At 40.6% G+C, this 16,012-nt stretch overlaps 1 protein-coding gene across 1 annotated transcript in view; it reads left to right on the plus strand.

Moving 5' to 3' along the window:
- The window catches only part of DNAH6 (dynein axonemal heavy chain 6), a 173,458-nt gene that overhangs the window by 41,611 nt on the left and 115,835 nt on the right, over window positions 1-16,012 (plus strand). Inside the window, exons 9-20 of the mRNA XM_081797290.1 lie at window positions 784-796; window positions 1,439-1,651; window positions 2,358-2,450; window positions 4,276-4,395; window positions 6,853-7,033; window positions 9,231-9,327; window positions 11,762-11,981; window positions 13,414-13,578; window positions 13,661-13,774; window positions 14,756-14,881; window positions 14,965-15,120; window positions 15,609-15,770. Of these exons, the coding sequence (XP_081653416.1) occupies window positions 784-796; window positions 1,439-1,651; window positions 2,358-2,450; window positions 4,276-4,395; window positions 6,853-7,033; window positions 9,231-9,327; window positions 11,762-11,981; window positions 13,414-13,578; window positions 13,661-13,774; window positions 14,756-14,881; window positions 14,965-15,120; window positions 15,609-15,770 (1,660 nt within the window). The remainder of the gene's footprint in view (window positions 1-783; window positions 797-1,438; window positions 1,652-2,357; window positions 2,451-4,275; window positions 4,396-6,852; window positions 7,034-9,230; window positions 9,328-11,761; window positions 11,982-13,413; window positions 13,579-13,660; window positions 13,775-14,755; window positions 14,882-14,964; window positions 15,121-15,608; window positions 15,771-16,012) is intronic.

Consider the following 16,012-nt stretch of genomic DNA (forward strand, 5'->3'; position numbering starts at 1 on the left):
CAGAGCAGGGAGCCCGATGCAGGGCTCGATCCCAGGACCCTGGGATCATGACCTGAGCCGAAGGCAGAGGCTTAACCATCTGAGCCACCCAGGCATCCCTGAAGTAAATAATTTTTATGCCTGGAGATGAGCATGCCTTTCCTCCTACTTGACTTTTTGTGTGGCATGTTATGTTAAATCTAGTAAGGAATTGGGCTAGATTTGAGGTTTGATGTTGCTATGGTTACCCTCAATATACTACAGCCTTCAAATTGTTCTTTTGATATCTCGTGTTTATGGTTGGGCTCATTTGCCAAAGATTATTTTTTCAATTTTTGTTTCTCCCTGACCTTGGGTCCTCTCTATGTATTGTCCCCAGAGAGAATCTGTCTCTTGCAACTAATCAGTCTGTATTCCACTGTTATTTTTATTCAGTATTTGTTAGCCCAGTGGGAGAGGTGAGGAGGGGCATTCCATTGGTGTTCTGATTAAGCCTCTATCTTAGTAAGGCACTGTGTCCCTTGTTCTCAGACTGTTGACCTTCACGGGTATTCCTACCCCTCCTCCAGCTGTAGTAATGAGCCTAGAATGTATTTCTTTCCCTCCCCCCATGAGTAGAGCTTTTATTTTTCCAATTCTGTTTCTCCCAGTATATACAGAAATCTACAGTGGGTTATCACAATGCCTTAAAATGACAGTGTTTGTTGCTCATTTCCCTGACATTAAGTCATTTGTCCCATAGGGAAACTAGGAGAAATGGGTTGATTAGAGTTAAAATAGTGGCTGCTGTGTTCCTCCCCCCAGGCAACACCATAAGGTAGACTTTCTTAGGATTCTCCCCAATCTTCCCTGTGAACATCTTTGTATTTGTAGCCCCCAGGGACTTCACACTCTCATGCTACTCTACGCTCACTCGTTAGCAATTTATTTTTAAAATTTAGCTGAATCTTCTTGCTAGCTTAAGTGGCAACCCAAGGCATCTGTCCTAGGTAAGCAAATTCTCAGGTCCTGTTTTTTTGCTGTGGAGAAATCTACAGATACCAGTCTCTCACCAAATTTTGAGTTAGTTGGTTGCCCTGCAACCTCAATTTTCTGATGGGCTCAATAGAAGTCATTAATTTTCAGTTTGTCCAGAATTTTCTTTTGTAAGAGCACAAGTTGTATTCTTTCCAGTTCTCCACATTCCTAAATTGAAACCAGAAGCCTTGGGCTATGTTTTTAAGGTAGGGGAAGTGGGTGGGGGGATGGGGTAATTGGGTGATGAGCATTAAGGAGGGCACTTGACATAATGAGCACTGGGTGGTATATGCAAGTGACGAATCACTAAATTCTACCACTGAAACTAATAATACACTATATGTTAACTGAAAAAAAAAAAGAAATAAACAAACAAACTCCTATATCTATAGTCAAAAAAAAGATAAAAAGCATGGTGCCTTTGAGAGTGTTTGCTTTCCAGCTTCCAGTTATCATTGACTTGAGGAACCCAACTTTGAAGGCAAGACATTGGGCAGCTATTGAACAAACAGTTGATGCCTCCCTAGTGGACCTTGAAATTCCATTAACCTTGCAGAAGCTCTCTGAGTTGCGTGTTTTTGATTTTGGCCAAGAAATCCAGGACATTTCTGGGCAGGCTTCTGGAGAAGCTGCCTTAGAAACAATTCTTAAAAAGGTAAATCTGAAAAATATGTTCTGAAGATCAAGGAATGTAGGTTTTCATATTTAGCGTGAAGATCACCAACTTTTGATTCATCTAGATGGGTTTTTCAGCATTGCAGCTCTCACTCTCTCATTATCATTCATCCTTCTGTTATTTCCTTACATTTATTATCATTATTATTATCAGTAGCACTTTGATCAGTATCCTCTCTCTACTTAGCTTATAGCCCATTTTGATGACAACAAAGTTTGATATTTCCATGCTTATATAAAAAAAACATATTCCAAGGAAGATCTTTTGTACCAAAATACATCATCTTTCAAACTACCAGAAAAAAGTAACTGTGAAATGCTACAAAAGACACTGAAGCTACTTAAGCTACTTACCTCTACTTAAGCTACTTACCTCCTTACCCTAAAAATACACACATACCTACAAATCACCTGTGTAAAAAGAAATATTTTCCTTACATTTAAAGCATAAAGTGGTAAGGGGTAGACATTAACATACCACAAGTTATTCATATGTGTTAATCTTCATCAATAAAATTTAGCATATCTGTATCCTTTAACCAAGAAGAGGATTTTAAGAATTTTAAAGGCAGTAAAGAGGAAAATGGGATGATTATGGAGTTTTCACTTATTTTATTCTACATGCATTTATTGAGTACCTAAACAGAAATGAATTTAAGTATCCTAAAATGTGAATTATTTCTAAGGTGGAGGATTCTTGGAAAACAACCGAATTCGTCATTCTCCCTCACCGTGACTCCAAAGATGTGTTTATTCTGGGCGGCACAGATGACATACAGGTAGGGTAACTGGGTTATTGAAAACCCATGGTGGGGTGCCTGGGAGGCTCAGTCATTAAGCGTCTGCCTTCAGCTCAGGTCATGATCCCAGCGTCCTGGGATGGAGCCCCACATCAGGCTCCTTGCTCGGTGGGAAGCCTGCTTCTCCCTCTCCCACTCCCCCTGCTTGTGTTCCCTCTCTCGCTGTGTCTCTCTCTGCCAAATAAATAAAATCTTAAAAAAAAAAAAAAGAAAAAAACCATGGTAAAGATTGGTCAGACCTACTCCTGAATCTTCTATGGGAGATTATGATGAAGGAATGAAATATGAGAGTTACTAAGAAAAAATCTAATTGGAAAGGCAAAATATGAATATGTATAATTGACAGGAATGCTTGTACATGAAATATTTAGCAAAGCAATAAAAGTAGCATATATATGAATTATAATCTTTTAGTTAACAGTGGAAGAGTTTAGAAAAATAAGAGATAATTTATGGCTGAAGTGATCACAGAATCCTTCCTAGACCAGCCAAGACATGCGGGACCTTAAAGAATAAATGGTGTTTGACAGACATAGATGAGAATGAAGGGCATTTCAAACCATTTCAATGAGGCAAAGAAACATGAATGAGCATTTCAAGTTTATAGCATACTAGGAAACTAAGTTCACTTGAATTTTTTGAGATTAGGAGTAGATGGCTATACTCTATGAACAATAAAAGAAAATAAATCTAATCCATGTGTTTGGAATATTCTTAGTGATTTAAAATTCAAAGACACGGGGCACCTGGGTGGCTCAGTCATTAAGCGTCTGCCTTCGGCTCAGGTCGTGATCCCAGGGTCCTGGGATCGAGCCCCGCATCGGGCTCCCTGCTCCGCGGGAAGCCTGCTTCTCTCTCTCTCCCACTCCCCCTGCTTGTGTTCCCTCTCTCGCTGTGTCTCTCTCTGTCAAATAAATAAATAAAATTAAATTAAATTAAAAAAAAATCAAAGACACATTTGTTTAGCAAAAGGATCTGTGTCTTATGGCCTAATTTAAAAAGCAAAGCCCTGGCACATTTGGGTGTACCCACACCAGAACTAACGATGAGATGGCTTTGCCAGGTATAGGTTGGAAGAGCAAGACCAGATGTCACTCTGGGCAGTAGATGAAAGAGTAAACCCAAGATGAAGTCCGGTAGTAGGAGGCCAAGTGATGCTAGGTGATGGGGCTTCTGCTCTCAAAAAATTTATAATTTAAATAGGGCAATTAAAATCCTTTAGATTAACAGACACATTTTTTACAGAATGCACATGTTCTGTAAGGGTTGCTGTAGTGTAAGGGGAAAAGTAGGGGAAGGAGGTAGAGAGAAAACTGTTTATAGTCCTTCTAAGCTTGATATGAATGAGTTCAGTTTCCCTCTTCTGCAAGATAATTGAGATAAAGTGATGTTTCATTAGATAGAGAAGATAATTTTAATTTTAATTTAAAACTTTTTAATTTTGCAAGTTTTGAATCCTTTGAGAAATAAAAGCTTAGATGACCAAATGGTGTAAAGAAGGTACCAGATACCTAAAAGTCGGGGGAGAGAGAAGAGTATAGAACCAAACAAAAAACATGTGCCATTAATAATTACAGAAATAGCCAAGATTTGGCAATCAAAAGTCTCTTGGTGACATTTGAGAGAACGTCAGAGTGGGTTGTGAGCCATTGAAGGGAAAAGGATGGGTAGGAAACAGTAGGTGAGACTAAGCTATTTATTTAAAAAGTTGGCTTTTAAGTGGCCTCTCGAGATTAAACATCTGTAATTATCCTTGAGAGCACAAACTCATAATGCTGCATATTTCCTTCTTCTTTCTTTAAAGGTCCTTCTTGATGACAGCACCATCAACATCGCAACCATTGCCTCATCACGTTATGTTGGTCCCTTGAAAACTCGAGTGGATGACTGGCAGAAACAACTTGCCTTATTTAATCAAACACTGGTGAGTGAGGGCAATTTCATGCACTCAGAGAATTGGAGAGCCATGGTGCTTTAGAAATCATTTCTCCAATCATTTAAATATGATGTAGTTTAGGTAAGATTTAATTGTTGACATTTTATTATATTCAGAACGTAAAGAAAATGCAAATATGCTAGGTTCTTCTTTATATGATTATGCCATGTCTCTTGAGTTAGTTATTATTGCCATGAAACAAAATACCACAAACTCGGTGGTATGAAACGGTCTATATTTATTATACATATCACAGTTTCTGTGGGTCAGGAGTTCAGATATGGCTTAACTGAGTCTCCTACTTAGGGTCTCACAAAGGTTCAATCAAGTTGTGGGCCAGGACTTGGTTTTCATCAGAGGTTCAACTCAAGGAGGATCCACTTCCAAGCTCACTCAGGTTGTTGGCAGAAATAATTTCCTCACAACTCTGGGACTAAGGGCTTCAGTTTCTTGCTGGCTATCATCCTCAGCTCCTAGATGCTGCCCACATTTTGTGTTTATTTATAAATCTATAGTTTTATTGAGACAAAGCTGACAGTGTGGTATGAAGTTCACATTTAAACAAAGTTTTCACAGAAACCTAAAACATGCCTGAAAAGATTTTATAGTGGAGTTCTAGATGCAGGTCTAGATGATGGGAAGTACTGATGGGTATCATGATTCAAGATAGCATTTTGAGTATTCGTTAATTCTTAAGATTAAAAAAAATTATTTTTGTTCTGTGTTTTAAAGTGATCACTGCCCCAGTATGAAAACTGAATCTTCTCCTGAGATGAGGGCTTTTGAAATCATTCAGCCCTTGAAATGATTCAATGAACTTGTGTTGTCAGTGACTGAACCCTGCCACCAATGGTTTCAGAATTCAAAGTTCAAAAAACAGAGAAGCTCCAAGGGTTTTTCACCCTAAGAATATGAGCCCTTGTCTCATATGAGCTACTCTCATTCCCTCCGTACCACCCTCTTCCCCTCCCTAAGTACCTCGGCCAGTTGATATTTATAACTTCATAATTGGAAAAGAAAGGGCCTTCTTGTCAATTAGAAGAATTAGCACCTCTAAGAACAATCTGCCTATGAATACACTCCAGTGAAAGACTTTCCCTCCTCAACCAGTTTCCATCCCAAAATGGCAGACAGCTTTGGTAACTTACTAACTGGCTTAAACCTTAATGCAACAGCATTAAGCTCAGGCAGGGAATATCCGGGCTTCTAAGCTTCAGGCCTTCGCAGCTTTTAGACAGCCTCTGACAATGCCACAACAACCTCGTATTTACTAGAAAAACACACACTTGCTTAAAGTCTCCTTGGTACCCTTCCTTGTGGTACACCTTTCCTTTTTATTTTATTCTACCTCAAGTTATCCCATGGTAGAATAAAGAATCCACTTACACTGATCTTACTTTGTTCCCATCCAATCTCTTTCTTAGACTTCAGATGTTTAGCTTGATTTAATTACGTTTAGGTTTCTAAATATTCTAATATGAAATGTTATCTGTGAAATAATAAAGGCACTAAGTAGGAAAAGATCATTCGTTCCAACTTTGTTTCATAGAGCTCATTTTCAGGAATCCACCCTCTTTGATGAACACCTTATAATCTGACCCCTGTCTGGCTTCCTGTACTGATGGCTGAGCCCTATGAAGGGAGGGACTACAGAGCAAAGTAATGTTTTCATAGAGGGCCCTTCCATAAAGTGCCGACTAGTGGGGACTCTCCAAAGAATTAACTGTCTGGAAAGTAAGAGACCTGAGATAAATCAGGGAGTGGTTGTGACACTAGGCCTCAGGCATAACCCCCGAATCCAGAGTGAGAAGTGAGAAACTCACAGATGTTGGGCCGACACATGCACTGGTGGGAGGCACAGAGGACAGCGAGAACTAGGTCCCGACACCGCATTTCTGGTTTCTTCGATGAACAGTGACAGAGGCAGTGGGTGATTTTCTTCTTCCTCCAGTCCTCTGTACTTGCCGTGTGTTCTGATTTTACTTTTTTGATTGAAGAAAATGAATCATATTTCTTTTTTAAAAAGAGAGGAAAGAATATAGATATAACTGAGGCCAAAAAAAGGAAAAACTCAAAAAACCTTTTTTTTTTTTTTGGACAACCCTTTCTGTATTTGGAAATAGTCACTAAACACTTCCCAACCTTCAGAGTTCTTTAAGTATCTTGCCTCCCCTTAGACTGTCTCCTCTGGGCATTTTAATCCTCTTTCTCTGGGTCCATTCTAGTTACCACACAGTAGATTCATTATAACTCTACCTAGTAGAGCATGGGTTGAAATTAGGCTGTAGTGAGTCTTGGACCTTGTAAGGAGGTTTCATCTCAAAGAACCTGTGAGAAGTCCCCCAAATGAAAAAGATATAATGAGTCCCCATGTAATTATTTTTAATGTAACTGTGTTTTTGATTTGGGATGAAAAATTTGATAATGCCCATATTTTTCTCCTAGGAAGAGTGGCTGAACTGCCAGAGAAACTGGCTCTACCTAGAAAGTATTTTTAATGCTCCAGATATTCAGAGGCAATTGCCTGCCGAGGCTAAGATGTTCCTGCAAGTGGATAAGTCATGGAAAGAAATCATGAGGAAGGTGAACCGGTTGCCTAACGCTCTTCGAGCAGCTACTCAACCAGGTATAAAACAAAATTTTAAAAACAAATAAAAAGGGGCGCCTGGGTGGCTCAGTCGTTAAGTGTCTGCCTTTGGCTCAGGTCATGATCCCGGGGTCCTGGGATCGAGCCCCGCGTCAGGCTCCCTGCTCCACGGGAAGCCTGCTTCTCCCTCTCCTGCTCCCCCTGCTTGTGTTCCCTCTCTCGCTGTGTCTCTCTCTCTCTCTCTGTCAAATAAATAAATAAAATCTTTAAAAAAAATAAATAAAAAGGCTTTACAACCATCTAAAATGTTTAGCACCTATAAGATTCTGGCAATATGGGGTACAGTCAATCCTTGATTCTTGTCAGCATTGATGACCAGGAATATTTGTGGCACATCGACACTCTTGCTGAACAATGTGAATTGAACACTGTTGTTGTTGTTGTTGTTAATTATTATCACTGTTATTATTACCTGTCAGCTTAGTTCATAGTTTTGGCACCCAAGAATCTGATTCTTTTTTTTTTTTAAGATTTTATTTATTTATTTGACAGAGAGAGACACAGTGAGAGAGGGAACACAAGCAGGGGGAGTGGGAGAGGGAGAAGCAGGCTCTCCACTGAGCAGGGAACCTGATGCCGGGCTCAATCCCAGGACTCTGGGATCACAACCTGAGCCAAAGGCAGACGCTTAACGACTGAGCCACCCAGGTGCCCCAAGAATCTGATTCTTTTTGCTGCTTTTATAATTTGGGGATTCTGCCACAGAGTCTCAGTGAGGCTTGCATGTCAGAATTTGACTACAAGATATATATTCACATTCAGTTGACCCATTCTGCTAAAGCTCTCACAGACTTATAACCATAAAAATTTCCACATCTTATTTTTCATTAATTCATTAAAAACATTTAAAAATATTACCACAAATTATAATTCTAATCTCAAGACTGAAATGTGTTTTAATAAGTTCTGTTTCTAAGGAGATGGAATCAAAGCATTGGTGTGTGCACATACATGGTTATTGAACTTTATCAAAGCCTCAGCAAGCTTGCGTGTTGTTCTGCAACATATGACTTTTTCTGGTGAATAGCTCTAGACAGCTTCCCTGTCAAGCAGAGGCAGCCTGCTGGGCTATGCCCTTTGCCCAAAGACGCTTACATAAAAACAGACACAGAAAGGAAAAACTATATGGTGTGATAGAATTAAAAACTTTTAAGCTTTGGGGCTCTGAAGGTCACCCACATTTTTTGACTCCTAGCCAGCAGTTGAATCACTCCAGCCTCTGCTTCTGTCCTAACATCTCCTCTCTGCCTCTGACCCTCCTGCCTCCCTCCTCGAAGGACCCCTCCGATTACATTGGGCCCACTAGATGATCCAAGATAATCTCCCCATCCCATGATCATTGGTCACATCTCCCAACTTCCTTTTTCCGTATACACTAACGTATTCTCAGGTTCTGGGGAATAGGACACGGACATCTCTGAGCACCCTTTATTCTGCCTACCACATGCATATTCAAACCTTTTGCTGCAATAATGTTAACGGGTGTGATCACAGAGTGCTGCCACAGACTTGTTACATAACTTTTGAAATTAAAAAAATATATATGATTCCAAAATACGTCTGGTCCTAGGGATTTCAGATAAAGAAGTGTGGACCTATAAATGTCATTTGGTGATGATAAAGCTATGAAGGAAAATTCAGCAGCATAAGGGGCTAGAGAACAGCTGGGGGCTGTCGTGTGTGTGTGTGTGTGTGTGTGTGTGTGTGTGTGTGTGGTGGAGGGCTTTTTTGGTAGAGTGAGTGGCTTTCGAGCAAAAAGCGGCAGGAAAGAGGAAGTGAGACACATGCAAATCTGAGGGAGGTATGAAAAGCAGAGAGAAGAACAAAGGTGAAGACCAGAGGTGAGAATGTACTTAGCATGCACAACGGTCTGTACTTGGGTTTGGCTTTGGTTCATGCACTCCCAGCAGTTGGGGGTGCCAGCTAAAAATTGTTTCAGATTGAATACTTGTTTGTCTGTGGTAAATATTAAAATTACCATTAGATAATGTTATTAAAAGTAATAGTTAACATTGTTAGCCCACCTCCTGCAATTTAAATTTTTTCGACCATTTTTTATCAAATAAAACCAAAGCTTTAAAGAATGTTAATATCATATTTTACTTCCACTTAAAATGGTATTTTCTATTTATTTTAACACAATTTTACCAACACCTCTCCCCCCCCCAATAAACAGGACTTCTGGAGACTTTTCAAAATAATAATGCATTACTTGACCAAATTCAAAAGTGTCTGGAGGCATATTTAGAATCAAAAAGAGTTATCTTTCCAAGGTAAGTTTATAAAGCAACCTACAATATTTTTAGTAGTGAAGACTATCCATTAATTTAAAAGGATATACTTAAAAACAAACTGTAACCTCAAAACATCAGGGAACCAGAATGAAACAAGAAAGATACGATAATTGGTGAATCAATCCAGCTGATATCTTGATTGGGGAGTGTAAGGCTCAAGGATAAAGGTACAATATTTGGTGGAGGATTAAGTGGGTAGGTACCCGAGGTGCTGGAGGGATTCTAGGTCTCAGCATTGTTTCACTGTTGGGTGCACATGTGTGTGCCTGCCTGTGCATGCGTCCATAGAGGTGCATGCGAAAAGTCAGAGGACCCTCTGTTGCCTGAGCAGGTTTCTTTGCACTAATCAGTGGCCTAAGAGTGTCACTGGAGAAGTTGTCCAAGAGATCATTTCACAAACTCCAAATGAAATTTTTACTCATCTCTTTATTCCAAAAACATACCAAATGTTATGCTCAGTGCTAAAGATACAAAGAAGAAAAGGCTGGATTCCTGCCCTAATGGGGCTCATGGTTAACAGGTGGATAGTCATGTAAATAAACATTATAATACAGTTTTTTTAAAACCAGGATAAACTATTTGATGGTGGCCAAAGTTCCCAACTTCATTCCTTAGGGCACACTGTACTGTAACACAGAGGACATTGGCAAAATGTTTCATCTTCCCTGGTATTTTCCTGTTAGTTGTTAAGGAAATGGCCATTAAGGTCTGTCCTTGGACAAGCACTGTGGCAGCCAGGGGTAGGTGCTTATTGGGTTACTTGGTTGAGAGGGGTTGTTGCTGGCGACCAGAACAGGGTATGTGTGTCCACGAGAAATCCAAGATCCAGATTTGGTTGAGTTTTAACAGAAGTGGTCAGGCTTTAAAGAATATACACAAATCTTACTAAAACATCCTTCAGGCAACATGGATAAAGATGAAAGAGTTTGAGGTTTGGAATGTGCCTTTTGTCTGTTTCACTCTTAATTGAGTGGTTCCCAAGTTGAGTCTCCCAAAGCCAGAGAAAATCTATATACTACTTTTGATACTTAAAGAAAACTGGAAACAAATTTACCGGTGATAATATTGACCACTGAAAAGCATCCGCTTTTATTTGTTCTACTAGTTCTGCTACTGTGTTATGTCAGGAGGCTCTATGTGGTGTTGATTTCACCCTGCAGGCCTTCATGAAGACATACTGTGAGCTGCAGACCAAGTTAGTTCCTGGGGACACAAGACGAATACAGTACTATTCCTGCTCTCACAGAGCTCATGGTCCAATCTTTATAGTTATCCCCCTGTTTTGTTAGCTGAAAAAGAGGCATGGGCACAAATTAATTATTACTGGATGGTAAAAGTAGCAGGACTGATAGAGTCCAACCAAAAGCATCTTTATTTCTAACTAATAACTGCCTTTGCATTCCCTGCTGGGGGCAGGTTTTTCCCTGCCCCTGGACCAAATCTTGAGCAGACCTCATGAATTTTCTGGTCATTCTCAAATAATAATACAAACAAACAAAAACCTCTTGTCACCTCAACCCAATAAATGATCTTTAATAATCAAACTCTGAACTTCTTTCAAAGTGAAAACTTCCCCCTTCCCTGCCCAAGATTGTTGCAGGTCTAAAGGCTTTAGTGATGATGAGGCTATGTGGTGATCAACCCTCCCCTCTCCCTATGAGGTTTCTGAGGTCTCCAGGTTTGGGGCAAGGGGAAGAGAGGCAAGGCAGCAGAGCAGCCTGACTAGGCTGATGCATATCTGGCCCCCTCTCTTCCACGTGGGGCCTGCCATGGGCTCTTTACCATTCATTCCCTCCAAAACCAAGGGATCTCTCATAGGTAGCCTCCTTCACTCCAGAAGTGAAATGTCTTCTCTGGCCAGGCCTTTATCCCTGAGCATCCAGGTATGCCCCTTCTCCAGTTCTTTACCTATGGTGTCTTCATGGCTCTAAATGGCCCTGGTGGGCAAGATCTAAGAAAATCCCATGCAGGATCACATTGGCATGGGCCACATGTGGATATTCACAGAACCAAATAAAGCTCCTGTAACCGCCCATCCATCTACCCAACACATTAGGTATTGAAAGCAGGGGGGTGTAAAGTACTAAGGCTAGATTCTAGGGAAAACAAATAATATATCTTCACTCTAGAGCAAATCAATGTCATAGCAAGAGCTAGCATTTTTTATAATTTTTTGAAAAATATCTATCTTTTATGTATCAGGCACTAATTCTGGATGTCTGAGATGCATCCACACTAGTCTCCATAACAATTGTAGAGACACGTGGTCTCCCCAGAAACCCAGGGCCGGTAGGTTGGAAGTTCAGGAAATCAGTGATTGGGAAAGAGATATGGCTAAGGGATTTATTTTTCATGTCTACATAAGGCTTTCCTTCACTTTGAAGTTATATTTTAAGTATTTTCTTTAATCCAGATTTTACTTCTTGTCAAATGATGAACTTCTGGAGATTCTGGCCCAGACACGAAATCCCCAAGCTGTGCAGCCACACTTAAGGAAATGCTTTGACTCCATTTCAAAGCTTGAATTTGCTCTCATGCCTCCTACTGAAGGAAAAATTCCTGGTGTGGAAGGAGAGCCAGAAAAGATTTACACTAACGATATTTTAGCGATGCTATCACCAGAAGGAGAACGGGTGAGGTGTTTTTGTTCATGATTCTTTATAGGGAAGCTTTGTTGTCCTTCTAGGGTTGAGGGTAGAAATTTACTGTCTGTCACTCTAAGCATTCATCAAGTGCTACCGCATCGTACTCTGTGGGCTCAGCAGTTTCAAGGATAACAAAGATGAAATTCTTGCCTGCAAAGAGCTCTAGTGGAGATACAGTCAAACAAATGATTGAAAAGTACCACAGTAAGTGCAGTAACAGAGGTGTGTGCTTTGTTCTTGGGAACAGAGTGGAGATAACTGGAGCCCAGCCTTACTCAACTCTCCACAAGAGGCAGACGAGTGAGCTGGTTAAGAGCTCTGAGTCTCCTGCCCGGCCACCTGGATTCAAGTCCCATCCTTTAACCTCATCTATAAAATGAAGAATAGTAATAGTGCCTGATTAATGAGATGCTGAGGATTTTCAAATAGTATTTGAAATGTGTGTGTGTATATATATATATAATTTACAAATAATTCTATGTAAATTACTTAGAACTGTACCCAGTGGGTGCTATGAAAGTGTTAGTTGTCATTGTTTGCTGTGGTGTATCCAGGACACTGGACAATGCCTGGCATACAGTAAACACCAAGGGAGTGAATGCATTAGCAAATTGTGGAGAACCACAGGACTTCACAGAGAGAAATCTCTCCCTCCCTCCCTCTCTCTCTCCCCTCTCCCCCCTTTCTCTCTCTTTCTCTCTCTCTCTCTCTCTCTCTCACACACACACACACACACACACAGCCAAAGAAGATGGAGCAGAGACATGAGAGGGAAAGCATTTCATACAGAGGAAATGTGCGGGGAAATGCCAAGGATTTCAGTCCAGTTAGAGCAGGAGATGTATCCACGGAAGTGGCAGGAACCTATAAACATTTTACTTGTCCTGAATTGACCCTCTTGCAAAAGAATTTGCTCATCACTAGTGCAGAAGAAGAGAAAGGGGAGGACCACGGCTAGGATCCAGGGAAAACATGAAAGTTAAAGGGAAGGTAGAAGAACTAAGAGACCCAGACAAGCAGGGCAGTCAGGTCACTAGAAGTCCAAGAAATAAATATGTGTAGGACTAAAAAGTATCAACTGGACTTGACAACTGAAAGAACATTGGTAACCTTAATGACCTTAACAAGTTTAGAGGAACAGTTGGGGCCAAAAATCAAATGGCAGTAAGTAGGAAAAGAAAGTGAAGGAATTCATGTAGACACATATACTCCTTTTTTCAGGGATTTGGCTCCAAAGGGAAGCAGTTAAAAAAAAAAAAAAAAAGGAGGTAAAGAGAGATGTAGAGTGGGACATCAATAGAAGTTTCTAGTATTTGTGGTTAGGCTTCAGTGTGTCAGGGTTCTGTTATAGAAGTACAGAGGATGTGTGGCTGGCAAGTGCCACACTGAACATGTTATCATTGCTCTGATTGTCCGCTAGGTTAGCTTGGGAAAAGGCCTGAAAGCCCGGGGCAACGTGGAGGAATGGCTTGGTAAAGTGGAGGAAGCCATGTTCACTTCTCTGCGTCGCCTGAGCAAAGCTGCCATCGCCGACTATCAGGGGAAACCAAGGACAGACTGGGTGACTGCTGGCCACCCTTCTCAAGTAACACACTCCTTAAATGTCCACCTCTGAGTCCATTGCTGGTGAGATGCATCCCATACTTAAGGACCATGCTTCCATGCAGGTGATCCTGACCATTTCTCAAATAATGTGGTGCCGTGATTTGACTGAGTGTCTGGAAAGAGAAGATGGTAACCACGTAGAGGCCCTGGAAGATTTTGAGAAAGTAAACTTTGAGGTGAGATGTTTAACCGGGTGACAGTGAACATAATGCTGTGCAGGATGGTCTCAGGAGATTTTTTTGATTTGGCTAATGCAAGTCACATACTTCAGAAATTTTAATGCTCTGACCTGCCTTACAAAGCTTTGGGGTTCTTACGAAAACCATTTATGTTCAGGTTTTCTTAGGAACACTACCTTGATATTTGTGTAACATTTATAAGAATGCTTATAAAAATAGGAGGAAAAGACCATTTGAAGAGGAAAATCTCAGAATTATAATGGTTTGCAACATTTAAGGAGACTTTGTATTTAGTAGGTCTTGGATATCTCTCACAGAAGCTTATTCAAATCCTGGAAAACCCCAGGATTTGTGCCATTTCTATTCTTAGGCTTAAGATGTGCTTTTCTACCATTCTAGAGAATCCTCAGGCAGCCAGCAATAACACAATAAATAACTGAATCCAAATACCATTCTACAAGAACTTTTAAGCTATAGTTCAGGAATGCCATTTTACAGCTATGCCCAATCTTTAACTACAAATTTAATTCTACTTCCAGGCAAGTTTGCATTTTTTTTTTAAATTACCTTTGAAACAGAAAAGGGAAGAAACAACTTTCTTGAGATGCAAGAACACCATCTCTTGAGGACTTCATAGAATTTTAGGTCACAGGGGCGCCTGAGTGGCTCATTCAGTCAAGCAGCTGCCTTCGGCTCAGGTCATGATCTCCGGGTCCTGGGATCAAGTCCCGCATCGGGCTCCTTGCTCTGTGGGGAGCCTGCTTCTCCCTCTCCTCCCCACTTGTGCTCTCTCTCACTATCTCTGTCTCTCTCTCTCAAATAAATAAATAAAATCTAAAAAAAAAATTTTTTTTAATTAGTTTTGGCAAATGTCTGCTGCAAATTTAATAGTAAAAAATAGAAAAAGATGGTAAAAAATATAGATATGTAAGCTGATTTTTGAAAATTCATTATGACAAATTTTCTTTTGATTTGTAGAGATTAAATGCCCTGGCAGTGATAGTTCGAGGCAGTCTTCCAAAATTACAGAGAAACATCATAACTGCCTTAATTACTATTGATGTACATGCAAGAGACATAGTCACTGAACTTGTTCAAGCCAAGGTAACTTTTATTTAAGTAAAATCATATATTTCTTCCTGAAATTAGTGCATCTAATATATGTATCATTGTTACCACTTATACAGGTAGAGGAAGTCAATTCCTTTGACTGGCAGAGACAACTGCGCTATTATTGGGATGTAGATGTGGATAATTGTGTGGCTAGGATGGCGCTCTCTCAGTACATTTATGGCTACGAGTATTTGGGTGCATGCCCAAGACTAGTTATTACTCCTCTCACGGTAAGTTAGTGATGAATTAGGTTAATCGTGATACAAATGCTTTCTTAAAATAGTCTTGAAAAGGGGCGCCTGGATGACTCAGTCGGTTAAGCATCTGCCTTCAGCTCAGATCATGACCCCCAGGGTCCTGGCATCGAGCCCCACGTCGGGCTCCCTGCTCAGTAGGGAAGTCTGCTTCTCCCACTCCCTCTTCCCCCTGCCCCACCCGTGCTCTCTCTCTCTCCCTAAAATGGATAACTAAAATCTTTAAAAAATAGTCTCGAAAAGTTCCATCCAACCTTAACTCTTCAAAGGATTTGCCATGAATACATCTTTGTGAAGCAGAGATGTGCATCATTACTCATGTGCCTGGATCTTTGAGTATATCTCAATTGCTATAAAACCTTTCATAGAAAATAATGACCCTCCTCCTGTAGAAAGGAAGAGACTTATAAATTTATGACTTGAGTCAGTTCCCTTCAATAATGACAATTTCTGCATTTCTTCAGGATCGCTGCTACCTTTGCCTCATGGGAGCTTTGCAGCTCGACCTGGGAGGCGCGCCGGCTGGTCCTGCAGGTACTGGGAAGACAGAGACAACCAAAGACCTAGCTAAAGCTCTTGCCATCCAATGTGTGGTCTTCAACTGCTCCGATGGTTTGGACTACAAGGTACGTGCCAGCATCTGAACACTACCATTAAGTGCTTTATGGGCTTTCTCACTTGCAACATGGCATGACGAAAAAAGGAGAGAAAGGGTGATGGCAAGCAAGGGGGATACTAATAAGACAAGGGATGGTCAAAGTGGGATAAATAGAGCAAGGGAGAAGAGTCAACACAAGGTGGGTTGAGTGGTCCAGATAAGAATCAAGGCCATTGAGGGATCTACTAAATGGTGGCAAAATTAAAAGTC

This window comes from Leptonychotes weddellii, chromosome 10, assembly GCF_054177405.1.
Source record: "Leptonychotes weddellii isolate Sample4059 chromosome 10, ASM5417740v2, whole genome shotgun sequence".
In the NCBI taxonomy this organism is placed as follows: domain Eukaryota; kingdom Metazoa; phylum Chordata; class Mammalia; order Carnivora; family Phocidae; genus Leptonychotes; species Leptonychotes weddellii.